Below are 25969 nucleotides of genomic sequence, written 5' to 3'. Positions count from 1 at the left end.
TTAAGTTAAATGTATTCTATTACTTGTTGCAGTTGGCTAACAATAGTAAAATGAACTTAATTTCTAACCCCAACCCTACTAAGAACTCCCTAATTCTTACCACCTCTTTCCAACTTTTTTAGTTACAGGTGTGAAGGCTTTTTGAAACTGTAGAAGCTTAGAAGAGTTTGTTTGCAAGTTAAGTTGTTAAAATTTATTTTTTCCTCGTCTTGTTAGTTGAAGCTTTTATTTCAGACGGTTAGACTTGTATATGTTGTTTATTGATTAACTATAATGTATTACTAGTAATTATATGATTATTATTGATTGAAAGTCTTTTTCAAACAGTTATTAATGAATAAAAATAAAATTTATTAGCTTTCATCTGATAAAATTGGAACGTGATAATATCGTAAAGGCTTAATATTAAATAGATAATAAAAAAATAGGTCAATAACACCTTACTTTTAATATGATCATGACATGTTAGAAATTGGGTCGTTACATATATAACCACCAAGGACAAAACGGTAATTTTATCCCACATATAATGACACGCACGGTTACCAAAATAACCGAAATGACACTCGAACGATTACGAAAAGACGTAACGTTCATATTTGAATCACCTCGTGTACTCGACTTATTTTTCAAGGCATATTGTAAACCCAACTTGAATGAAAGAAAGTTACAAGAGATCAGGACCGACTTAAAATTGATTGAGTTAGACCTAAAGAAGTTTGGTCTCAAGAGTTTGTTCTCAAGTAAGAACACTGTTTATACCCTAGCCTACAACTAACCCTATGATATCTCGTATTAATCTAGAAACGAGATCTCAAGAACCTCCCTAATAAAAGGGAATAATTATCCACCATCAAAGGTGAAACCACTTTATAAAGTGGTTATCTACTCACCACTTACAACTATAAATATCCTGACATGTTAGGCATTCTTCAAACTCTATTCTGCATAAAAAATTTGCCTAAAATTTTGCTAACTTAAGTATCGAAATCTCTTGAAGGTAGGGGTGGCAAGCGAGGAAGCCCGCCCCGCCCCGCCCCGCCTAGTGAGGCAGTCCCAAAATCCCAGCCCGCCCCGCCTAATGGCGGGCTGGCGGGCCGGCGGGCTAAGCCCGCCAAATATCTTTTTTTTTTACTTTTAACTATTAAATAATATATATAAAAGTATAAAAAAATCTCTTCTATTTTTTACTTTTAACTATTATAATTTCTAAAAGTATAAATAAATTATAATTTTTATATTCACAAACATTAAAGTCTTTGTAATTATAAATATTGTTCCCAAAGCAAAATAAACATAATCCAAAACATAATTATAAATAGTCTCTAAAACAAAATAAACATAATCCAAAACACTCAATTTTCATCTTCATTTTCTTGTAAGTTGGGTTGGGAAAAGTTGGGTTTTGGCAAAAAAAATTGTAAAAATACCCCTTGATAAAAAAAATACTAAGCCCGTCGGGGAAGCCCGCCCCGCCCCACCAAAGCCCGCGATTTAAGCGGTGCGGGTTAGTCAGGCTTTTACTATTTGGCGGTCCTAATTTCCTAGCCTAGCCCGTCTTTTTTGGCGGGTTACGCGGGCCGGGTCGGGTCGGCGGATTTAAGCCCGTTTGCCACCCCTACTTGCAGGTACCACTTTCTACCTTCATCAAGATATCAGACGGCGATACTTCAACGTCAAAAAATATCAAATGCTACTCCAAAAGGAGTTTGAATCTTATATTCAAACCCAAATCACAGTATTAAAAAACCCTTGAAACACTATTATTTTAGTAACTACTTTTTTCTAATAATGGCTTATTTTAAAAAGAAACAATTACAGTTATTTTTAAGGAAAGATGCTCAACAATTAACATGCATTATATTGCAATTACGTAAAAAAAAAAGTTTATTTCAAAAAGTGGTTCAATTAAATTTATCCAAATTAGAATATTAATGTGTTTCAAGCACTCTAAATATTCATTCCTCACTGCTACTATATTGGGCTACGGAGTCCAATTATTAAACCCAAATGCTAAGCCATCTTCCAGAAGAAGAAAGTACCAAGTTTTCTAATATTGCCTGGATCTTCTGTTTGCAAAGCCCAATAACCAAAGCTAGGGCTACCCAAAAGAAAAAACGGTATGGGCTTACTGCATTTGTTATTCACTTGAAAAAAATGAAAGGCCGTTTACCGAAAAAACTGAAAGGTTGAGGATGGAAGGAAAATAATCAAAATAATGATGTATCTACACTTGAAATTTTTTCTTTAAAAAATTTAAAATATCTATTAAATTTTAAAATGAAAAAATGAAATAGATAAAAAAACTAAAAATAATAAAAAATAAATAAATTTTAATAGCAATTATCTAATAATAAAAATAATGGGAGATGAGCACATGAGAAGATTGACGAGAAAGAAAAGATCCCGATGACATTGAATTGATCCAGGCAACTCATCACATGTGATGCTGAAATGCTGATTATCTGACACTGCCACCGACAACTGTCCCCACTAAACAATTGGCCCGCCCCCAGCTGCCCACCAAATCTCCTTCCCTCCCTCCTTTCCACTTCCTAGTACAATACATTTGCTCCCTCTGAATTATTTAATGAGATTTTGTTAATTCAAATATAATAAACCTCTCTCCTTTTTCTATGAACTAAAAAAGTTTACATAAATCAAAATTTGAGACAAATACCTTTAATGGAAAGACTAAACAAAATTGTTGCTGCTTACAAAATTCCTTGTCATCTGTAATGGAATAGTGGAATAGGTCACCCTTTTATTATTCTATTTTTCCTTGACCGTCTTAGTTGACTCTCTCTTGCTTGGCAAACCAAACAGTAACCAATTTACCATAGTAGCAGTAGAAAATCAAGGAAAATGCTAACACTTCGCATAGGCCTTGTGATTTTCACTGGGGCACATGTCTCACCACTGTCAGAATAACACAGAGTTACCACTACCCACTCCACATTCCATTCCATACTTACTTTTTGCATTTTCCTTCTTTCTTTATTTGGTTTGTTAGACTTGGTACTACTATTCCTATCTCCCTCTTCTTTTTAATCTTTTCCTTTTGTTTTTATTCAACACTTCGCTTCCAGATCACGCATCCGAGAGAGAGAGAGAGAGAGAGAGAGAGTAGCAGTTAATCGAATGATTCGTGTTCTATCACCATCATTATCTCCACTGCAATTCATTTTGTGATGTCATAAACCGTTTCACGAGTTATGAAACTCTGCTTCCAGTGAGTGAGTGTGAGTGGGAAATAAATAATTAATGGCGGAAATGAGAGTGACGAATTCGTGGAGCGATGAGCTAGCGAGTCTCATGGACGACGATCCGGTCGGTTTCTCGTCTTCCACGACGTTTGAGGTGAGGAGATCGGTGTACGCGCCGCCTCCGCCGAGCGTGGAGGAGCCAGTGGTGGTGGCGGAGGGGGAGGAGAGCTTGAAGGAGCAGGCGATGGGGTTCTTGATGGCATGGTGTGAGATACTGATGGAGTTAGGTAGGGGATGCAGGGACATACTGCGGCAGAACTTTCTCAACGAAGATTCCTTCCTTTTCAGAAACTTCGCACTGCCTTGCGCTAAGGTATCAAAGAGGTTGAGTTTCCTCAACGATTTCTTGCCCGAGGATCGCGATCCCTTCCATGCCTGGTCCATCGTCGTCTTCGTTTTTGTTCTTGCCCTCGCAGGTTCGTTTCTTATTCTAATTCCATCTCATATATTTCTATTGGATTTCCACGGTTCTGATGAATTTGTTTCCGAGAACAATTTATAGTTTATACATATTAGTCTTCGATCACCATCACTGTCTTGAACATGTTAAAAAAAAAAAAAATTAGTGCGGCCACTATTTACTAATTGTGAGGATAAATATTCTTTTGTTATTAAAAAATAATGACATACTCCGAAATAGTCATTCTAAATACCCTTCTAATTTTTAAATAATTTTTAATTACTTTTTAAGTTTTTATATTATTCATTTCATGGTGTATTTGACTTTTACTTTATTAGGAATTAGAAGGATGATCGGAATGATATAATTGTCTCCCTAGCGGGACTCTTAGTAAAATTGTTCAGTGTTGTTAGTTATCAGTTACAACGCCATGCATCATAGTTTGAAACTTGTTGCAATGGGATCATTGGTTACTTCTGGAAAGGAATCAAAGGATCGTTGACTATCCATGCCTCAGTGAACTTGCGTGTTCGCCTATAATTGATTTTCTATATCTATGCCATTGCAGTCAATCAATCCTCGTGTACATTCTATTCTATCAGATTTTGGAACAAGTTCTGTAATTTATTAAATTAATCTCTTACAGGATTTACTAACTTTATGCAAGTTATTTGCAGCTATAAGTGTAGATCCCAATCATGATGCTCTAACCGAGGTGATGAAGGTTCGCACACACCCTCCCAGTGCTAGACGCATATTACTTCCAGACGGTAGAAACATGTCTTATTATGAGCAAGGTGTTTCAGCTGGCAGAGCTAGATTTTCTCTTGTTGCTCCACATTCTTTACTTTCATCTCGATTAGCAGGTATAAGAAGTAATTTAGTTTTTCTTAATAATCAGAGAAAAGGGCTTCAATTGTATTTCATGCATCTTCTTATCAACAGCATACACTGCCAATTAGAGTTCTAATCTTTTGTTATGTTCTATTGTCTTGCTCCCTACCTATGCAAGGTATACCTGGGGTTAAAGCATCATTGCTTGAAGATTACGGTGTCCGTTTGGTCACATATGATCTTCCTGGTTTTGGGGAAAGTGACCCTCATCCCACCAGAAGTCTCAATTCATCAGCCACTGACATGTTACATTTAGCCAATGCTGCCAATGTTACTGATAAGTTCTGGGTGCTATGTCATTCAAGCGGATGTGTTCATGCCTGGGCATCACTCAGATATATTCCTGACAGAATCGCAGGTTGTTAGCCTTGATAAAGTGTATAGTGTCTGGTCACCTTTATAGTGCTCCTCATACATTTGTCATCTAATAATGTGATTTATGGTCTTACCTGAGATTGCAGGTGCAGTGATGCTAGCTCCTATGATTAATCCATATGAACCTGGCATGGTTAAAGACGAGATGAAAAGAACTTGGGTGAAGTGGCTGCCAAAGAGGAAATTTATGTATATATTGGCTCATAGGTTTCCGAAACTTCTCTCTTTTTTCTACAAGAAGAACTTCTTGCCGGAAAATCATGATCAAATTGATAAGCAGCTATATTATTCATTAGGAAAGAAGGTGATTGTGTGATAACATTAGATCATGATCAAATATTATTGAGCATTGACTTTAAGCTGCAGTGTAATGAAATGGATTTCTGTCATGATCTTTTTCATATGTTCAGGATGAGATTTTGATTGAAGAACCAGAATTTGAAGAATTTTGGCAGCGTGATGTGGAGGAGTCGGTTCGTCAGGGAAGTGTGCAGCCATTTATAGAGGAAGTTATTCTTCAGGTATCGAAATGGGGTTTTGGCATAGAAGAACTTCGTGTGCAGAGGAAGTGTCAAACAAGAAGTTTACTTCTTTGGTTGAAGTCCATGTACAGTCAGGCAGAATGTGAGTTAGAAGGATTTCCTGGCCTTATACACATATGGCAGGTTTGATACTCACAAGTCATAACCTTCATTGGCTATTGCTGCTATCATGTTCTACATTTCTGTTATATATCAGGAACTTGATCTTCTTATCAGTAAACTATGGTATTCAACGTTATTTCATTATGCATGACCAGTACCTCAAAATTGAGTTTTGATCAACCAAGTCTTTTGGTGGTCAAAATAAGTGTCTTTTTAGCTATAAATATGTTGCTCAGGATTATTTAATGATGCTTTCGATACTTATTTTATTCCAACTTTACTTTTATATTTATTATTCCGATAAAAAATAATAATCATAATTTAATGGAAAGAGACATCAGAGGATACTATAAGCTTGTTTGTGTGTCATTAAGTTGTTGAAAAAAATCTAAAAAATCTTTTTTCAATGATTTTTTTTATTTTTTTAGCGTATTTGTTAAATTTTTAATAGTAAAAGTAAAACTATTAGAAAAAAACATTTTGTTTATTAGTTATAATTTCTTCCTTTTTTAAAAGCTCTTTTTTATTTAAAAAAAAAGATGTTTTTGTGTAAAAAATAAATAAAAAAATATTTTTATATTGTTATATCCAAACATAAATAAAATAATTTTTTTATGCAAAATATCTAAACATAAAATTATTTTTATTTTTCTAAATTTTTTTTTAAAAAAACCTCAAAAAAAAATTATTCTTTTAGAAGTTCATCCAAACAAATCCTATAATTAACATAAAATAATTTTTTTATCCTGCTATTAAGCCAATTTAATGACTTATAAATTCTTTTACTACAGTCTTAGAACTTAGATGACACTTGTTCATGGATTAACTAATCTGTACTACAGAACAGACTCATAAACGCCCTCCTTTCTTTCGTTTCTTCTGTTTTTTTTTTTTTCATTGTTTTTCTTGTCTTAACTTTCTTACAGTTGAACTTGTTACATGTGGGTCTGACGTTTCCTTCTTGAATTTTGAACAGGGAATGGATGATAGAGTGGTCCCACCATCAATGATGGAATACATAGGACGGGTATTACCAGAGGCAATAATCCACAAGCTACAAAATGAGGGCCACTTTTCCTATTTCTTTTTCTGTGATGAGTGTCATAGTAAGATATTTTCCACTGTGTTTGGAACCCCTCAAGGTCCTATACAAGAACCACAAGAGGAAATTGCATACGAGGAAAATACAGAAGATCTTATCCAACAACGTACTTCTGATTCTGATACGGCATGACACGAAACTGCTGATATACACCACTAGTTAGTTGCATGTAAATAATAAACACAGGCAGCTCCTATTCACCATGGAGCTTGAAAGGAGAATATTTGTTACGATTCTTAAATTTTGGAATCATAAGATGACAAGAACTTCAAAATCAAGTCATAAGAACTTTTGTAGAATTATTACCTACGTTGTTTTACCTAACCTCTCCCCTTTTCCACAAGCATTATTATGGCATGATGTTCTTCACCGGAATGGAGTTCTATTTTCTTCCATTTGCCTGATTGGAGCTGTTTTAAATTGTTATCTTAAAAAAAATTGTTTAATCATGCCATTAAAGCTTTGAAAGGCATTTTTGGAAATATTAAGAGCCTTATTTAACATAGTTATTAAGAGCCTTATTTAACATAGTATATTACGGATTTTATCTACAAAGAATGAGGAAAAACATGGATATCATAGACAAGTAAGGTATTAAACATCATAGAAAAGAAGTGCATTGTTTTTAATCCTCTGAAGTCTAAACATAGCCAAGCTATAACACAGGCTCCTCTTATGGACTAATTTTTTTGCAGGTTAAAATTTTATCACTAGGTAATCACTAATCTACTTGGAAGACTCGAATAATTATAATCGATATATAATTGTAGTAAGGAGCGTTGTCGATACTGGGGTCAAGAGCAGAAAGAAGGAAAAGATTACACTCTTTAGCTTCAAAATGCTGACCCACCACCCTTGATCTTTCCAAGCATGACCTCTTTTGCTTCATTGATTTTGGATGCTAGGTAATGGCTTCCACCTGCATCCGGATGGTTTGCAATCATCACCCTCCTATGTGCTTCTTTAATCTTATCTGTCGGAGTTCGATCTCTGCCATTATCAAATTTTGGAACAGCATGAGAAAAATTATACCAAAATGCATGAAGATTGTTAAGTACATAGATAAAAAAATGCTGTGGTTCACTTTGTTGATCCAAGTTATCATGAAGACTTTAAGTTTTAACTCTGCTCTCTCCACTCTTGTCCAGGTTTGGGACATAATATGTAAGGATTTGCAACAAACCACGGCATAGGCAGAGGTCTGTTGAGTTGATTCCTGAACTAATCAATCAAAATTAGGAATACTCATGAATTCATGAGAGCTGACATTGCCAAAGACAATGACCCACACTTAGCAACATAAAATAGCTTATATGAACTTAATGCAACCACCGTCAAGGGAGCAGCGCATTCAGTGAATGGACGCTATCTAACATTATATAAACGGCTGCAGCTGTCCCTAATTTTGAATCATCAGCCAAAAATCCAAAACTGCTAACACTGACATTTTGTTTAACAGAATTTAGCACTCATTGCCGTAGACTCTGTTATTCATGGAAAACACTTATCAGCAGGGTCACAGAGATATAGTTGTGGGACTAAATCCAAGGGCCTAATGTGATAGATGAGGCTTTTCCAAAGTCTTAATTTGCAGGTAATATTCACCGAAAATTACATTAACAATCCATCTTCCAATTCCATTGTTGCAATTAGGTAGAAAGTCCAATATTTTGCATTCATCAAGAAATGAATTCTAACCAAAATTTCTAATCCTTTAGGTCCTTTTCTAACTTAAATTATCATTGCAGAAGCAGGATACTTGACAATGATAATCAACTCTTTGTTTGAACAAAAATGGTTGTGTATTATTATTACCTAACCCCAAGCACCAGAGCAGCTTCCCTTCTATTCATAGTAGCTTGGAAACCGCCTTCGTAAAATCTACGCACTCGAGGTGGCCTCGCCTTGAATGCTTGCCAGGCATGGATACCATATCTACCAACAGTTGCAGCAGCTGCCACAGCAAGGCCTGCCAGAAAAGGTGTAGCCTTCTCCAAAATTTAATGAATTCAGTAAACTAGAACATTTTTTAACATACAACTTTTGTTCAACAACCATAAACCCTTTATCAATCAAACATGGCAGAGAAATTGTGCAACATTTGTGAAATCATGGCTTTGCTTTTTATAAACTGAAAAGCGAAATGAGAGAGAGAGAGAGAGAAACTAACCATTCCGAAAACTGTTAAACCCTTCTGCAACGGAAACTGGCTTGTGTTTGCGTTTCCTTTCGCTTCGTTTTTTATTGTTTCGCATTTTCTTTCTTTGGCAATACGTAAAAAGAAAATAATCTTCAAAGTTGTTTTGTTTAAATATGGACATTTGAAGTGTATTATATTATTAAAAAAATATTCAACACGTCTTCTTATATGTTCAATACACCCCCCACTTGTCACCAAAAAAAAAAAAAAAAATACACCCCCCACTTATTATAACACGCCTCTGTTTATTGACTTCTTTTTTGTAAAATTTATCCATTTATAATTACATTCAATAATTTTATTTCTAACAAAATTATCAATATTTTTTTTATATAAAAAAAATTAGTCTTACTTTTATACTGGAAGAATGACTGTATTTTAATTTTTATTTTTAAATACAATTTCAACAGTAAATTACACTTACATCCGGGTAGTTACGTAATATTAAATTAGATACGATATTTTCCGTAGAAATATACATTAATCTCTTCAAAATTGAACTTAATTAACCTTTAACACAAATATATTTGATTTAAAAATAAATGAATACCCAATTCGGTTTCTGATAATTATTTTGAAGGATTACGAGGTTTTCAAACAAAAAATATTCTTTTTGATCTTTGATATTTAATTTTGTGAGATTAGTTAGTTTTTGTATCAATAATTTTTCTTCAAAATATATTTAGGTAACACGTTAATTACTAATATATCTAGCATTTAATTTTTATAAGTAAAAATAATTTAAAAATTACTAATATTTCTTAATTTTATATAATAAATTTAGTTAGTGTATTTAAAAAAGTAATAGAAAAATAAAAATAAAAACTAAACAGTTTTTATAATTATCATTAAAAGACAACGAAACTTCTAATAAAAAAGAATTTGTTAATCTTAATTGGTTTTTAACGGATAAATCAACAGTTTAACATATCATGTAAATTTATTCTGTTAATATCAAATATTGACAAAAAGACTAATTAGTTTCATAAAAATAAATATCAAGAATAAAAAAAATTTATTAAAAATCTGGTTGTATTTTAAAATAATAGTTAGGATTGTTTAAATTTTTTTTTTTCTTAAAAAAAAGAGCTCTATGTATGATATTTCACTTACCTTTGCAAAAGCCCGATAGAATGTTTTCATAATCAAAGGAAAACAAAAATTTAGTATTTGAAGTGAAATGCTTATTATAATTCATGAAAGAAAAAGGCGGTTATCCATGTAAAGAAGGCTAGTTGTCTTCACTTTAAATAGGTTCAGTGATTTAGACGTGTCATGTTGCAGTTTAGGAAAAAAAAAATTTTAAAGGACAATTTGGATATAAAATTTATGAATTTTTATGATTTTTTTAAGTTTCTTTTTACAAAAATAAAAAAAATAAAAATAATTTTATATTTAGATATTTTATTTAAAAATATTTTTTAATTAATAATTATATTTAAATATAATAATATATAAATATTTTTATTTATTTATTATGTTAAAAATATTTTTTAAGTAAAAAATTTTTTAAAAAAATATAAATTATAATTTTTATAAATAAATATATTTTTTATTTTTTTAGTATGTTATTCTTATTATTAAAATTTTGTCAAATACACTAAATAATTAAAAAAAATGATATTCAAATAAATATATAATATAAAAAAAATTAAACTCATCTTTAAACACTCCTTATTACGTATAGAATATTATTTAAAAAAATTTTAAATTTTTTATTTATTATAGTTTATATCAATATTTTATATTTAAGATTTAGAAGGTAGGATTTAGAGTTTAAAATTTAGGATTCAGAATTTAAAATTTAAAATTTATTATTTAAATTTAAAATTTAAAAAATACTATACTTTTCTTCTTTTAAAACACATTAATATTCTAGTTTGGATAAATCTAATTGAACCACTTTTTGAAATCAACTTTTTTTTTTTTACGTAACTGCAATATATGTGTAATTATTTTTATGTGATTTTTTTAAAATAAATCATTATTAGAAAAAAATAGTTATCAAAATAATAGTGTTTCGAGAGTTATTTGAAATTGGGATTTGAGTTTGAATGTAAGGCCCAAATTCTTTTTGGGGTAGCGTTTGACATTTTTTAGTGTTGAGGTGTTGCCATTCAACATCTTGATGAAAGTAGGAAGTGATACCTGCAAGAAACTTCGATACTTAAAGTTAGGAAAGTTTTAGGCAAATTTTTTATGTAAATTAGAGTTCAAAAAATACCTAACAGTGTAAAGATATTTATAGTTGTAAGTGGTGAGTAGATAACCACTTTATAAAGTTGATGTTGGATAATTATTCCCTTTTATTAGGGAGGTTCTTGAGATCTTCTTTTTATATTAATAGGAGATATTATAGGAGTTAGTTACTTATTTAAATAAGCAGGGCTAAGCCCATGTTGACGTGTCCGACGTCCACGAAGTTGGGTAGGTAGTAATGTAGATCTGAACACTAATATTAGCAGAGTGTTGGTTGAACTTCATTCATTTTGGGCCTGGCTTAGTTGTGGGCTAGAGTATGAACAATGTCCTTACTAGAGGTTGAGTTTCTTTAGGTCGGGCTCAAGCATTTTTAAGTCGGTCTTGATCTCTTGTAACTTTCATTCATTCATGTCAGGTTTATGATCTGCCTTGGAAAATAAGTCGGGTACTCGAGGTGATTCAAATCTGAACGTTACGTCTTTTCGTCACCGTTCGCGCGTCGTTTTAGTTACCTTGGTAACCGTGTGTGTCATTAAATGGGGGATAAAATTATTGTTTTGTCCCTAGTGGTTATATATGTAACGACCCAACTTTTACCACGTCATGATCATATAAAAAATAAGGTGTTACTGACCTATTTTTTATTATTATCTATTTAATATTAAACATTTACAACATTAACACATTCCTAGTTTTATCATATGAAAGCTAGTAAATTTTGTTTTTATTCTTTAATAACCATTCGACAAAAACTTCCAATCAATAATAAGCACATAATTACTAGTAATACATTATAGTTAATCAATGAACAACATATACAAGCCTAACCCTCTGAAATAAAAGCTTCAACTAACAAGGCGAGGAAAAATAAATTCTAGTAATAACTCATCAACTCGTAAATAAACTCTTCTATGTTTCTACAATTTCACAATAAGCCTTCACACCTGTAGCTGATTGGGTTGGAAAGAGAGAGTAAGAACTGGAGAGTCCTTAGCAAGGTCGAGATTAGAAGTTAAGTTCATTTTACTATTATTAGCTAATAGCAACAAGCAACAGAATACATTCAACTTAACAAATAAAGAACACAAAAGTCCAACAATCGTAAAGCACATACAGAGCACCCACACATATACACAGAAAACACATCACAGAGGAATATGCGCAAACAAGTATGATACATGTCTAGCCCTACCCAGGTCTTGAGCTCATGTGTCAGTTGCCTATCCGCTCCTGACATTACCCAAGCACAAGTTCCAGATATAGCTTTCCATATGCATACAGTGTACATATAAGTCTTATGGCTAGGCCGCATACAATGTGGCTTTTAAATGTGTTGCAATATGCTTACATCTAAAAAACAGTTCATAATGTGTAGGCATTCCTACTATATATTTGACACTAAGGCCCAAACAACAATCATGTTTCATCTGCTCTCATGTGACAGACAGTTTTTTAGATTTCTTTTTCATTTTTGGCCTCTTCTCTCCTGTGGCAGAGATTTACTCTCGTGTAACAGACATCCATTTAGTTAATATATTCTTTTCTTTTCTGTTTCCTGTTCTGCTATGGCAGAAATTCTTTAGATTCTTTTAATATTTGTTCTCTATTCTACTGTGGCAGAGATTCCTTTAATCTTTTTCCTTTTTTAATCTTTTCTTTTCTTTCTTCTTTTCTATCTTATCATCCTCTTTTACTTTCTTACATTTTAACAATATAAATTATATCTGCACTCTTCTCTTGTCTTTCTCTAAATATCTTATAAACAAAAAATTAAAGATTCTTAACTTAAGTTTATCTTTTTAAAACTTTTAAAGATTATAGTTATTTTATCCTCTTGTAATATTATAAATAGATATAAAATATTTTTTTTTAAATTAGAATACTAATATAACAAAACTATTAATAATAATAAAAGAATAAATCATGATTACTTTACTATTATTTAAAACTTGTTAACTAAAGTGTTATGCTTAGATTTTAAGAATTAATTAATCTTAAATTTTTAAATATTTTTACTTTTAACTCAACATTTTTATAAATTACTAAAATAATCTTATACATTTTAATATTTTTAAAAATATCCTTGAACTTTATAAAATATCCGTTTTATCCTTGAACTTCTATTTATTACCCAAAATACGCATAAACATATAAAATTACTATTTTTAACTACGATCTTTTTATCAAAATACAATCTTATTCTAAAAAATAAACTATGTTGGTAATCACACCTCCACCTTAAAAACTGAACCTTCTTTTATTTTTTTTTTCAAATTTTCAATTTGATTTTTAATCAATTTTCGAGCTTTTCGGTTATCGATTTTTCACATAATTCACCTTAACCTTTCAACCACCAAATCTTATCAATTTTTCATAAAAAATAAGCTGATAAACAGCCCTTAAATCAACCAAAATAGTTTGGTTCTTGCTGTCCTCTTGAAGCTGAACCACAAGTCAATAAATCAACAAAAGTTTACCAAAATTCAAGCACAAAATCATTCAAAATCAAACCTCAAACATCAATTTATCAATCACACATCAATAACACATTTAATTATTATAAATTTATCAAACCCTAACTTCATACGACATCTACAAAATCGAAACACTAAGAAAGCTTTCTGAACGAGAAATCAAAGAAAAAAATGTTAAACACTACAAAAAACACGCTAATTTGCGGGGGTTTTTTTTCTAATTTGCGGCGGTTTTTAACCCCCGCAAATTGCGTTACAGCGGTTTAATAAACTCCTGCAGTTACGTGTACTGCAATATTTTACGGGGGTTTTTGCCCCCCGCTGTTTGCGGGGGTTTCAACTAAATCGCGTCAGTTTCCGAAGACTTCCAACAGTTTTTGTTGCAGCATTTTTTATTCATGTTGTGGGGGTTTTAAACCCCCGCAAATATGGTAAACTTAAAACAAAGGTTTTTTTTTGTTGTTGTTAACTCCCACAATTTGAAATGTAATGCTAAAATATTTTCACTATGATATATATAGTTTTTTCTTATTTTATATAATATTTATTAGAATGCAAAATTTAATAAGAATAAAATTCTTTAAATTATAAATCTAAATATAACCCATTAAGATAAATAATAACTTTTTTATATTATAATAAAATGCATAATATCTGAATCATCACTGTCTTTATATATCTAATCCTAAAAATTAAATAAGCTAAAATAATATAAACTCACAACTACCACTAATGAGTTCTCTACTTGAATAAGTTTGTTTAATAAAAAAATGCAACATAATACCCTAACAAAGGTGCAACAATAAACAACTAATCAATCCTTAAAGCAATACTAAACAATGTCTTCATGATTTTCATTGCTTCCTCCTGATGATGTTCTTCCTGTTGTCGGTGTAATAGTTTCGTTCTCAACATTATTAGCCTAAAATAAAATAAAAATAGAAATGTCAACATAAAAATTGCCACATCTATGACACTATAACGACAATTCAAAGACAAAAAATGTTAAAAAGGCATTAACCTTTTCTTGTGTGAAAAATTTGAACAACAAATTAGTAAGAGTAGGCATGTAAAAGTTAGAATATACGAGACTAATACCATGCTATAACATTAGCATAATATAACGGTTATCATTTATCATAATTTTTAAAAAAAATTAGTCCAACATAGATTTGACAAGAGATGGCAATTTACCTGAGTTTCATGGTCAAATATACTAGTAAGTTCAACAGGAATTCTTCCTTCTTTAGCAAGAAAATAAGCCTTGAATGCAGCTAATGTCCCATCAAATTTAGACTCCAAACGCTTAAAATCAGCTTGGGAGTAATTGGTAGTAGATGACATTGAAGTTGAAGAATTAGCTAACTGGCTAGGATGATTGCCATTTCTGAAAGTATTAGTAGGTGTTGCTCCCATTCCCATGCATCGCACCCTACCAGAATGCTCCTCCCCAAACACTTTGCCAATAGCATCATTTGTAGATGGTCCAGATTCATCTTTGTCATTTTGAGTCATAAGTACTTCAATTTGTTCCTGCATTTGAGATTTAAGCAACAAAAATATAACACAATAACATTAAGGTTTGGCAGATTTTGAAGTAACACTTTGTACTAAAATAGACCAAAAAGTACAACTTACTGCTATATCCCTTGCTTCATCAGTCACAAACGACCCATCTCTCTTCTTATGAGTTTCTATGTACATTTCTCCACGGCTAATTTTTCGACCAGTTTCTAAAAACTATACAAAAGAATATATAAAAAAAGTTAAAGAGCATATCATAATTTAGTAAAAACAAAAAATGATTGATGGTTCATACTATTTCATGTCTTTTCCTTGAGATGGGTTTCGAGCCACCAGTATGGGGAATTGTTTGCTTTTTGCGAGCTTCCTTATTTCTCCTACACATCTCCTATAAAAAAAGAAAAATGAAGATTAGAAAAGTGATTACGTATTAATATTATATTTTGAAAATTTTAGCATGTTACCATTGTAGAAGGTAGAAACCGATACTGAACAAAGGATGCCCATTGATCTCTGTCGATGCCGACTGGGACATTATCAATGAGTGCTTGTCTACTCATGCATGGATCATAGAACTCTTTCCATAACTTAATTCTATGTTGTGACCACTTTTTTGCAAGGCTCAATTTGCAATATCGCTTTGCAATGCCCTCAGAAATTTTGAAATGAAATTTTGGCTATAAAAAAGAATCATACATAAATAACAAGATATCATTAACAATAGAAAATTTTAATAGGAACTTAGTAAAACTAAATATTTCAAATATATACCTTCAGCAAGTTACTAAAACACTCTTCAAATCTAGATCGAGGTATGCCTAAAGGTCCTGACCACTTTGAGAAATTGATTGGAAATAACTTACAATCAACTGCCAATGTTCCTAGATATCCAGCAAGCAAACCTTGGGCTTCTCCAATAGCTTGTTGATCTTCAAAGTTCACAACAACTTGCTCATCTCTAGATAAGTTATCCATTTCTTTAACTTTTAGCCTTCTAGTCTTAATAGTTCCATCTGTGCCTTTATTTCCAAAGTTTTAAACTAAATCAAAGTATTTAAACACGTATTTGCATATAAAATTAATTATATGTAAGTACATATTTACTTTTAAAAATTAAATTTTTAAACATTTTACAATTAAAAGATTTTAAATTTTAAACAATTATGAAGAATTCACATGTAACACAAAGGACAACACAAATCCCAGAATAAAATTTCACTCCTAGACACTAGGATAAAAAAAGAAACAGATCACTTGAGTAAAAGAAGACTAAGTTTGCAACAGAACATTTGTTAGGTACCCCTAAAAAAAATAAAAACGAACTCTCCAAGAATCAAGAATATTTCGCAGTTCATACAAGTACACCTTAAGAAAAAATGAAAATATTCAAATTTATCAACAACTCGTGTAAATCATATGGGCACCACTGTTCAACTGTGGATTAGATACTAAAAATAAACAAATTGAAAACTATATATCACTGAATAAAAATACATAAATAAATTATTTAAAAAAATCATCTTTACATCAAGGAAAAAATGGAGCCATGGACAACGACAAATGCAACTCATCAGAATCTAGAAAACCCTCAATCAAAATCTCAATTAATAAAGAATAAAGGCAAAACTTGATAAATAAGAAAACAAGGAATCTGATCTATGTACACCACCAGTTTTAAAAGAGACAAGAATGTTAGAAAGCACGGTGCATCTAGATATAATCACAGAAAGAAGAATACTATGAAAAGAAAAGAAACAAACATTCAGAATCCAAATTCAAAATTGCAGATCAATGAAACAAATTGAGCCACTGACGATTGATCCCACTAGGTAGTAGAGCAACACTACATTCGCATTCCACAAAAGGAAACAAAACGACTCTGTGGGTGGCAGCGATGATAAACTATATTATAGAGGAAAAAGGAGCAAAATGGGAATTACATCCTAATATCGAAATGGCGCTCCTTCTCCTTCGGTGTATCGAAATGGTAAGTACATATATATAGTGTGGACCGAAAAACATAAAAGATTTAGCAGTGGAATACAATCTTGTATTAAGTTAGTCTTACTTACGAATGGCAAAATTGGATTGAGATATCACTTAATTAAGAATGCAATTTAGCCACCTTAATTATTGGATATGATCATTATATTATTTAAATTATAAAGTAACTAACGAACAAGTTAATTAAATGGACATCTAATTGAGAGAGAGAACAAGTTAATTAAATGGACATCTAATTGAGAAAGAGAGAGAGAGACAGAGAACAATTTGCAATGTTGACCAGACAAACACTCATTATTTTTCTACGGAGTTTTCATTATTACTACAAGGAGAAGATAAATAAATAACAGTTTGGACAAAAAGAAAAGAAATTTGAAAGGGAAAATATCATGATGATTTGATGATAAATAATGTGATTTCACAAAAGCCAGAACCATGCATATGGATATCACTTTGTCATCTAGTAATATTATAGGAGTAGTACTATTGCGTATTTTCATTTTATGCCTCGGGAGTTGGGTGAAAATTATAAGATTTTTATTAAAAATATTTTGGGCAACATTTCCGTACAATTGAAGTCTTTATCATATGCCTCAAAATAAGTAAACTTTAATATTATTCAACCATAGCCACATAGAAAGCTAAATAATCAGCATTGGACCTGTAAAAATTGGCATAGTGCATGTTCAGCTATCAATGCATCACTTTTCTACTTTCATACAAGAGATTCCACAAAAAAATATATTATATATAAAGATTAAAATATAAAAATTTGCATTTATATAGAAAGCACTTATTTAGCAACTCAGCTTGAGAAATTAAGTTTATTATGCACCATACCTACTGTCTCCACGGTCCAATATTCAGAAGATTGACGTCCACCAAAGGGCCTAACATGTTCTTGGGATCCTTGGTTAGGCAGTGAATGATCCATATTACTATCCGGATTGCTTTGTATTGCTGAATCAAGATTAGGTGGTGAATCATGATTAGGTGGTGAGATATCCGTAGGTGAATTGTGAAATACCTCGTCGTTAGACTGATCAAAACCATTTTCAGGTAGAGGAGCTGATCTCAGGGGATTAGTAAACCGTTTACACTTCGGCATTGCTGTAAATGAATTTAACAACAAATAGTTAGAGAAAATAACTCAAAAAGCATGTTATATTTCACACAAAATTAGGCCAGAGATAAAATTTATGAACAAGCCAACGGATTAACCATAACCTTAAAATTAACAAATATATAAATAAGCTTTAACCTTAGATTTCTCATTATGAGTCAACTACGTCATCGATCAAGTGGTTTGTTGCCAATTGAATGTATTCATCACTGTTACCAAAATATTGATCAAGAGCTTGCTCTTGATGTGGCTCGTCCTCATCTGCAGCCTCTTCAATTTCATCACCCATTTCATACAAATCTCTTGGTTTTAAATGAACAACAATACTCCATCCTTTGTTAACGACATCATCTACATAATATACCATTGATGCTTGTGACGCTAGAATATAAGGCTCATCTTCTTCATGTTCACCGGTATGAATTGGTCTTTCAAAGTTAACACAATGAAAATGCCATTGATCTCTTCTATATCCTCTATGTCGAGTGGAATCAGCCCATTTACATTTGAAGAGAACAACAGTGAATCGCCCATAATAGCTAACCTCAATTATATCCTCCAACTTGCCATAATAGGGTACATCACCTTGTCTTAAATTTTTGTCAACTCGACTTGCAACACATGGTGTGCTAGAGGTTAAATATACTCCACTATTCTGTGTCCTCAAACCTTCTTCACGAGCAACAGTTCGAAATGTGCAACCATTTATTTTATAAGCACTATATCTCGTTGCATTTGATAAGGGGCCTCGTGCTAAAAATTTAATGTCAGTAGACAACTGTTCTATGGTATCCGGGTTCATTATCTGAAATTGGGATAAGTTATGAGGGTTAAAACGTTTAGATTTTAACACCTTTTCCATTTCATAAACTCTAATAATTAAGTAACTTACTCGTTTTTCAAACCACGAAACAAATTCCTTAAATACTCTCTTCTCTATGTCTGTGGGATTCGGTCTCCTTCCCTTTGAGCTTCTTCTTATGTATTCTCTAAATTCACTGCATTAGGAATTAATTTGGATTCAGAGTACGTCACTCATGAATATAGATTTTGAATATATTACTGCAAATAACCTCTATCTTTACTTACTTCACATAATCCTTGACGGCTTGACAATTTAGTAACACATATCTATGGGCTTGTAGCTTTTGCTTTTCATTCAACGTAAAAATTGTACCAGAACTCCCTGCTTTACCCACCGGCGGAAAGAGACAAGATTCTGAGCATCCCTTGTCAAGCGGGTCATCACATACACGTCTAGCTCTATTGAACCTTGTCTCAATATCTTCAAAATAGCGAGAACAAAAAGTGAGACATTCCTCAGCTAAATATCCTTCGGCTATAGATGCTTCTGCTTGTGCTCTATTCCGCACATGGGATTTTAGATGGCCTAACTCCCTAAAATAATATAAAAAAATCAAGTAAAAATGACATGACTAGAGATGCAATTCTAACGATCTTTAGTTCATCATACAAAATATTTTACCTCTCAATTGGATACATGTATCGATAATGCACTGGACCTTCGAGCTTTGCTTCATCTACTAGATGGACTGTCAAGTGAACCATGACGGTAAAGAATGATGGAGGGAATAACATTTCCAACTGGCAAAGGACGACCACTATGCGTTGTTGGAGCTTGTCAAGTTCAGAGTTACTTAAGCTTTTCCCACAAAGGATCTTAAAGAATGAGCCAAACTCAGCCAATACTGCGGTAACATGATCTGGCAGCAAATGACGAACTGCTATTGGTAACAATTCCTCCAAAAGAATATGACAGTCATGACTTTTTAATCCAAAAATTTTTTTCTGTCCTTCATCCACACATCTCGAAATATTACTTGAGTATCCATCTGGTAGCACAACATTCTTCAATGCCGAAAGAAATAGCTTCTTGGTGTCACGTGTTAGTGAAAATAAAGATAAATGATATGATCCATTGTCACTTGGCCAGAGATCACGCCTTATGCCCATTTCTTTCAAATCTTTCCGTGCCTTGAGATTGTCCTTTGATTTTGCTTTGTCATTAAGCAAAGTGTACAAAATGTTATCACACACATTCTTCTCAATGTGCATAAAGTCCAGATTGTGACGCAACAAATTGGTTTTCCAGTACGGAAGATCAAAGAAAATGCTTCGCTTGTTCCACTGCTTAACTTCTCGTCGAGGTCTTTTCCCACCATTACGAGATTCTTCTCGTTGCTGATCTCGTGTTTCAACATCCTGTTGTTGTTCAAGAATGTCAGAACCTAATAACTTCTTAGGTGGACCACGCTCCTCTGTGCTTCCGTCAAAACGAACACGATTCAGTCTAAATCTATGATTTCTTCCCAAAAAACGTCTATGACCCATGAAGCACCATTTAGAACTATGACGGAGATAACAAGGAAAAGAATCAAAGTTACAAGTGGGACAAGCTAAACCAGTGTGTGTGTTCCAACCAGATAGCATACCTAACCCAGGAAAATCACTTATTGTCCACATAAGAGCTGCATGCATTCTAAATGTGTTTCCGGATGATGAGTCAAATGTCTCCACACCATCAATCCATAAATCTTTCAATTCATTTATAAGGGGCTGCAAGTACACATCTATCTTATTTCCTGGGGACTTCTTTCCTGGAATAACCATTGATAAGATGAAAGAAGTGTGATTCATACACATCCAAGGTGGAAGATTGTATGGAATCAAGAACACAGGCCAAACGCTATTAGTAGAACTCAAGGCTCCGAATGGATTAAAACCATCAGTTGCAAGACCTAGGCGAACATTTCGTGGCTCTTCGGCAAATAGTGTGTGCATCGCATTAAAATTCTTCCATGCTTCATCGTCCCTTGGATGTCTCAGTAATCCATCTCTTGCAGGTGCAGAATTATGCCATTGCATGTGCTCAGCCGTCTTGCTACACATATATAACCTTTTCAACCTTGGCTTCAGTGGAAAGTATCACAAAACTTTTGCAGCTTGCTTTTTCTTTTTTTTCTTAGGGATCCATCTAGATATACCGCAATACTTGCATGTATCTTGTATGTTATCTGGAGTGTCATCTAGATATAACATACAGTCATTTGGGCAAGCATCAATCTTAGTATATTCTAGGCCGAGTTTGCAAATTACTTGCTTGGCCTTATAAAAACTAGAAGGCAGTTGTATTCCATCGAAAGTATCTCTCAACAAAGTCAATATCATAGTCATGGCCTTATCGCTTATTCTACACAAGACCTTTATGTGATACAATTTGATTATAAACTCCAACTTTGTGCATTTACTGCCTTCGTGCAACTTTTCATTTCCGTCTTTTATAAATTCATTGAACTCACTACCATCATCAAAGGAGCCCTCATGTAATCTTCCATCTGCGATGTCTTCATCTCCATCGGGTATAACTGCATCATTCAATCCCATTATACCTTCATCCCCATGGTGGCCGAATACATCATGCAGCAATGTATTTAGCGGATTCTCTTGAGATGGTGGCGCTTGCACTTCTATACTACTTGGCTCAACAGGTTGTATCTCACCATGACGATTCCAGATCACATAGTTTCTGGGAAATGGCTTTAAGAGCAGGTGATCCTGAACTGTGTCTCTTTTATGCCATTTTCCAAATGCACATCGTGGACATGGACAACATATTCTATCCGAAATGGCCGCTCTCGCAAAAGCAAAATCAAGGAATCCAATTATGCCATCCATGTATTCCTTTGTTGTTCGAGGTTTTTCAATCCAAGTTCTATCCATTTGTAACTAATTTATTCAACCAAAAAATAAACAAAGTTGTAACATAGAGAAGGAATAGGTAATTTATTTTTGTAAAGTAATTAATACATTAAATCTCGTCATCGTAATCATTATAATAAGTTGTTTACTTTTTTTATGCTATTTTATGTCACATTGATTTTTTTTAATTTTTCACACAGAAATACTAAATTATTCTTTAAGTATTGGTGTCGTTTTATTGGTGTAGTGTGATAGAAAATTTTAACAAGTTACAACTATTTAAGTTTTAATCTTCTAAACTAAATTCTAAGCAAATATAGTTTTTCATAACACCTTTAAGGATTTGAATAATTATTTTATATGTAATTAATTGGCTATTATTTTATACTTGGTTAGTTTTTTAATTAAATTTTTAGTCATAGATATATTCAATATTCAATAAAATAAATATTATAAAATTTTATGACAAGCATTCTAACTATAAAAAGTTAAGTTATAATTAAGTTATTGTATATTTTAAACGATTCAAGACTCGAAAAATACCATTCTAAAATGAGTTATATTTTATACATTTTGTTTTCCTGTGAATATTATTATGTGGCTTTTATGTTAAAGTTTATGCTGTTCAAAAATATTTTTGAAGCTCAGTCATTGCTAATCAACTAAATAAATGGAAAACTAGAAAAAGAAAACAATCACTACAACATAAAAAGGAGAATAGATATTTCAAAAATAAAATCCCAAAAATGATATACATAGAATTGCAAAACTATAACTATTTTATTCAGAATAAAGAACATGTAATTACTTTATTGAGGCAGAGAATTACCTTGTAAAAGGAATCAACTGAATGGTGTGGATTAGATCCGAATGTATCAGTGATATAGGAGCAACAAGTATGCCAAATCAACTACTCAGATACTGCAAAAATAATTTTCGAACAAAAAATGATAAAAATAGTTTAGTATGAACATCAACAAATGAAAACTTTAATTTTAAATAACAAAATGCAACAGAAGGCACAATTATCACAAATCAAAATGTTCTCTTTATTTTAACTTCAACTATAAAAGAGAGGTTGAACTCAATTTAAATACAAATTAAAGTTGTGACAGCGAGACAAAAGTTACATCTTAGGCATCACAGGAGAAAATCAATATCAATGGTAGTTATTATTATCGATAAAATATGCTTATTAGTTAAGTAAAAAAGACTGTACCTTAAGCATGTAACTAATATTTTGTTTTTAATTAGTAGGACATGATAATATGATTCTTACCACTAATAATAATAATTGTAAGTGGTTGTGGCACTGACTCGTATATATAGATGGCAAGGTATTCTATGCAGCTTTTAAGAAGAGTTCCATTATATGGACTTGTCAAAATAATTTAAAACTGACTATCTCTATTTTTTATATTCACAATTTAACTCTCTACATTTTTTTATTCTATAAAAAAATTTAGCATCTAATTTTCCCTAATCTATTCCCACAAATCAAATCTGCAACACCAAATTCTATCTCACAGGTCATGGCAAAACTCATCTGTGTAAGAAAAATCATTTCTACCAGTCTAGAACATCATGATAAGTCTAGAGGAGGAAAAAGGAAAAAAAAAAACATAATTTTTAAAAATTGAAAGCTTTAAATTCCTGAAGATTAGATTTGCTTCAAATTTTCTCATAAGATTTTAACTAGGAACTGAGGAAGGTCAAAGTTAATGAAGCATGAAGCATTCTCTGTTTCAAATGAACTTGGAATCACTAAATATAATTTCATCTTTCAAGAAGCCAAATATCAAATTGGGAAAATTCAATAACACTAACAAATTTCTAAGCTCAATTATATGCTATCAAATTGTTACCTTTGCATAGAAGCACAGCTGCAACTATGAACGCCAATAGCAGCAGCAATGGAATGCGAATAGCAGCAGCAACACAAATCCAAACCCGAATGCGAACACGAATAGCAGCAGCAACACGAATGCGAGTAGCAGGGGCACAACCGCGATTAGCAGTAGCAATCAATCAATATGTGTGATCAATTTCAGGAGTTGTCTACACACAAAGCAAGAGCCAATAATTAATATTAGAAACTACTCATTATCTAACATAATTGTTATGACTTTTGATAAGCTATAATTGAAAATTAGTTTAAAATTTTTAACAAGAAGGGAAGCTTTGACAAACAAGAAAGGAAGCTTTGACAAAATGCTTGCTGATGGTATGTTGCATTCTTCTGCATGTTTTCCTATCTTTAATTTTTACATGGTTACTCAAGCAATTTTGTCTTAATTGTGAACTTTTTCAGGAGCCAATGCACAGAACAATGCCATAACTCAATCTTCTGGAAAGGCTGCTGTGTCAATGGCTGCAACTAATCTTAATATTGGAATGGACTTGTGGAATGCATCTTCTGCAGAAGCTGATGCTCCAAAACTGAGAAACAATCAACCTGCCCCAGGAGCTGTCAACCCTCCTACTATAATGGGATGTGAAGTTGCACTTGGTGAACAGTGGATACAAGTATGATTTACACATTATCTTCTTGAACTTCAGGCCATATATTCATTGTTTTAAAAAACGTTTCCTTTTTATCTTGTGCATCTCTTAGTTGTTTCCTTTACCTTGCAGAGCCTTAGCTTTCCTTTCCTATTTCGGTTTTTTTAGGACGAACGTGACCTGAAGAGACAGAAAAGAAAACAGTCTAACAGAGAATCAGCTAGGAGGTCAAGACTACGCAAGCAGGTACTTTACAGTTATCTTCATGCAAGCAATGGTTAAGGGTTATCAATAATATTTCAGTGTTTCCAATGCTACAAATTGACATCCTTCAATGTTTTTCATTTGTTGTATCCACCAGGCTGAGTGCGAGGACTTGCAAAAGAAGGTGGAACTGGGAAACGAGAGCCAGACTCTGAGAGAAGAACTTCAGAGAGTATCAGAAGAATGCGAGAAGCTTACAGCTGAAAATAATTCCATCAAGGTAAATTACACCTCCAAATTTTATTGAACTGAATTAGCATTGACCAGGTTATGGTCTTAAAACCTTAGATTATGTCCTCTAACAATACTTTTGCTGTCAACAGTCAACAGGAAAAGTTGGAAAGGTTATGTGGACCAGAAGCAGTTGCCAGCCTCGAATAAATCACCTTTTTGTTATCTTCATTATAAGGAAACCCCAAGGTTTGATCAATTCCCAGAGCTAGAAGAGACAGACTTGCAGCTGCAATTCTATCACTGCCGGTTCTATTAATTAATTGAGCATAGGATATAGTATAATTTTTCTTCTTTGTTCACTAATTTTATTATACCATTAATTAAGCCTCAATTGTAATTCTCCTGATGTTGTATTATACACGTCATTTCTGACTGAAACTATTTTCTTTTTCTCTTGAATGATGTTCAAGGCTTTTCCAATGTTATTGTGTCTTAATTAAGTGATAGCAACAATGTCCATTACTAATCACATTATAAGAATTCCAATTATATATATATACTACATGTATTAATTTTACCCTGTTCTAGTATTATTAATAATTATACTATGAGTCAAGTTATGTCCTTATATGTTAATAAAGTTGCAAAGAAAAACTAGTTACGTCCTTATTAATAGTTATAGTATTATTAATAGTTATTGGCTCAGGCAGCTGGTTCTTCTTAGTAAACTCCCTCTCATTTGGATTATATATATATATATATATATATTATGAAAGTGATGCAGAAAAAGCACTTTTTGAAGGAGTATACATTATCATAAATATATTCTATAGCTGTTTTTTTAAATTTGAAACTAGCTAATAATTAATTAGCTATCCAAAGTGCACAGGTTTTATTTCTTCTGATCATTATTGTTGTACACAAATAATCTTAAAAAACAAATTAAACATATAGGTAGAACTTACTTTTTCTTGTCCAATGTAGAGATGTCTGTCCTTGTATATTTCTCAATGATGATCTGCAACATATAATACATCAAAAGTCAGAAGAAAAAAAAAAAAAGGAATGAACTACAAGAAAAACCAGTAGTCATTACTAAGA

General features: G+C 32.3%; 6 protein-coding genes across 6 annotated transcripts; 2 read left to right on the top strand and 4 right to left on the bottom strand.

Annotated features, from left to right (window-relative positions):
• The first annotated feature begins 2758 nt into the window (after positions 1–2758).
• Positions 2759–6980, top strand: LOC107648676 (uncharacterized). The gene is made up of 6 exons (XM_016352487.3): positions 2759–3682; positions 4344–4532; positions 4679–4918; positions 5022–5239; positions 5346–5600; positions 6556–6980. The coding sequence occupies exons 1-6, from the start codon at positions 3265–3267 to the stop codon at positions 6811–6813; spliced, it is 1578 nt and encodes a 525-aa protein (XP_016207973.1). The 5' UTR covers positions 2759–3264; the 3' UTR covers positions 6814–6980.
• Positions 6981–7262: 282 nt separating this feature from the next.
• Positions 7263–8940, bottom strand: LOC107648677 (mitochondrial import inner membrane translocase subunit TIM14-2). Its single transcript, XM_088491429.1, has 3 exons — positions 8852–8940; positions 8497–8650; positions 7263–7671 (listed from the first exon to the last, which is right to left on the bottom strand). Exons 1-3 carry the CDS (start codon positions 8934–8936, stop codon positions 7515–7517), a joined length of 396 nt encoding a protein of 131 aa, XP_088347555.1. The 5' UTR covers positions 8937–8940; the 3' UTR covers positions 7263–7514.
• A 5427-nt stretch (positions 8941–14367) lies between these two features.
• On the bottom strand, positions 14368–18193 carry LOC148555067 (uncharacterized). Its single transcript, XM_088490592.1, has 7 exons — positions 17926–18193; positions 15853–16100; positions 15546–15758; positions 15377–15469; positions 15196–15297; positions 14924–15090; positions 14368–14479 (listed from the first exon to the last, which is right to left on the bottom strand). Exons 1-7 carry the CDS (start codon positions 18191–18193, stop codon positions 14368–14370), a joined length of 1203 nt encoding a protein of 400 aa, XP_088346718.1.
• Positions 18194–18359: 166 nt separating this feature from the next.
• Positions 18360–21949, bottom strand: LOC148555065 (uncharacterized). The gene is made up of 2 exons (XM_088490591.1): positions 21164–21949; positions 18360–19013 (listed from the first exon to the last, which is right to left on the bottom strand). The coding sequence occupies exons 1-2, from the start codon at positions 21947–21949 to the stop codon at positions 18360–18362; spliced, it is 1440 nt and encodes a 479-aa protein (XP_088346717.1).
• Positions 19294–21949, bottom strand: LOC148555066 (uncharacterized). The gene is made up of 2 exons (XM_088492108.1): positions 19695–21949; positions 19294–19606 (listed from the first exon to the last, which is right to left on the bottom strand). Exons 1-2 carry the CDS (start codon positions 21116–21118, stop codon positions 19294–19296), a joined length of 1737 nt encoding a protein of 578 aa, XP_088348234.1. The 5' UTR covers positions 21119–21949.
• A 1870-nt stretch (positions 21950–23819) lies between these two features.
• LOC107646834 (light-inducible protein CPRF3-like) lies at positions 23820–25075 on the top strand. The gene is made up of 6 exons (XM_021105789.2): positions 23820–23965; positions 24082–24152; positions 24240–24454; positions 24599–24676; positions 24792–24914; positions 25025–25075. Exons 1-6 carry the CDS (start codon positions 23820–23822, stop codon positions 25073–25075), a joined length of 684 nt encoding a protein of 227 aa, XP_020961448.2.
• The last annotated feature ends 894 nt before the right edge of the window (positions 25076–25969 follow it).

This window comes from Arachis ipaensis, chromosome B6 (genome assembly GCF_059453495.1).
Source record: "Arachis ipaensis isolate K30076 ecotype BB chromosome B6, ASM5945349v1, whole genome shotgun sequence".
Lineage (NCBI taxonomy): Eukaryota > Viridiplantae > Streptophyta > Magnoliopsida > Fabales > Fabaceae > Arachis > Arachis ipaensis.
The sequence above is the reverse complement of the archived record's forward strand: the minus strand, read 5'-3'. Positions and strand labels throughout refer to the sequence as shown.

Coding starts and splice junctions, on each gene's coding strand:
- LOC107648676 (XM_016352487.3), top strand. CDS start 3,265: ATGGCGGAAATGAGAGTGACGAATTCGTGGAGCGATGAGCTAGCGAGT. Junction 4,533..4,678: donor ACTTTCATCTCGATTAGCAG/GTATAAGAAGTA, acceptor TACCTATGCAAG/GTATACCTGGGGTTAAAGCA. Junction 4,919..5,021: donor TATTCCTGACAGAATCGCAG/GTTGTTAGCCTT, acceptor CTGAGATTGCAG/GTGCAGTGATGCTAGCTCCT.
- LOC107648677 (XM_088491429.1), bottom strand. CDS start 8,936: ATGCGAAACAATAAAAAACGAAGCGAAAGGAAACGCAAACACAAGCCA. Junction 8,651..8,851: donor GTTTAACAGTTTTCGGAATG/GTTAGTTTCTCT, acceptor CTTTTCTGGCAG/GCCTTGCTGTGGCAGCTGCT. Junction 7,672..8,496: donor GCTCTGGTGCTTGGGGTTAG/GTAATAATAATA, acceptor TGATAATGGCAG/AGATCGAACTCCGACAGATA.
- LOC148555067 (XM_088490592.1), bottom strand. CDS start 18,193: ATGCCGAAGTGTAAACGGTTTACTAATCCCCTGAGATCAGCTCCTCTA. Junction 15,091..15,195: donor ATGAAGCAAGGGATATAGCA/GTAAGTTGTACT, acceptor TCTCAAATGCAG/GAACAAATTGAAGTACTTAT. Junction 14,480..14,923: donor AATGGCAATCATCCTAGCCA/GTTAGCTAATTC, acceptor ATTTTATTTTAG/GCTAATAATGTTGAGAACGA.
- LOC148555066 (XM_088492108.1), bottom strand. CDS start 21,118: ATGTGTAGCAAGACGGCTGAGCACATGCAATGGCATAATTCTGCACCT. Junction 19,607..19,694: donor TACATGTATCCAATTGAGAG/GTAAAATATTTT, acceptor ATATTATTTTAG/GGAGTTAGGCCATCTAAAAT.
- LOC148555065 (XM_088490591.1), bottom strand. CDS start 21,949: ATGGATAGAACTTGGATTGAAAAACCTCGAACAACAAAGGAATACATG. Junction 19,014..21,163: donor AGAAAAAGCAAGCTGCAAAA/GTTTTGTGATAC, acceptor TCCCAATTTCAG/ATAATGAACCCGGATACCAT.
- LOC107646834 (XM_021105789.2), top strand. CDS start 23,820: ATGAACGCCAATAGCAGCAGCAATGGAATGCGAATAGCAGCAGCAACA. Junction 24,153..24,239: donor TGACAAAATGCTTGCTGATG/GTATGTTGCATT, acceptor GAACTTTTTCAG/GAGCCAATGCACAGAACAAT. Junction 24,455..24,598: donor TTGGTGAACAGTGGATACAA/GTATGATTTACA, acceptor CGGTTTTTTTAG/GACGAACGTGACCTGAAGAG.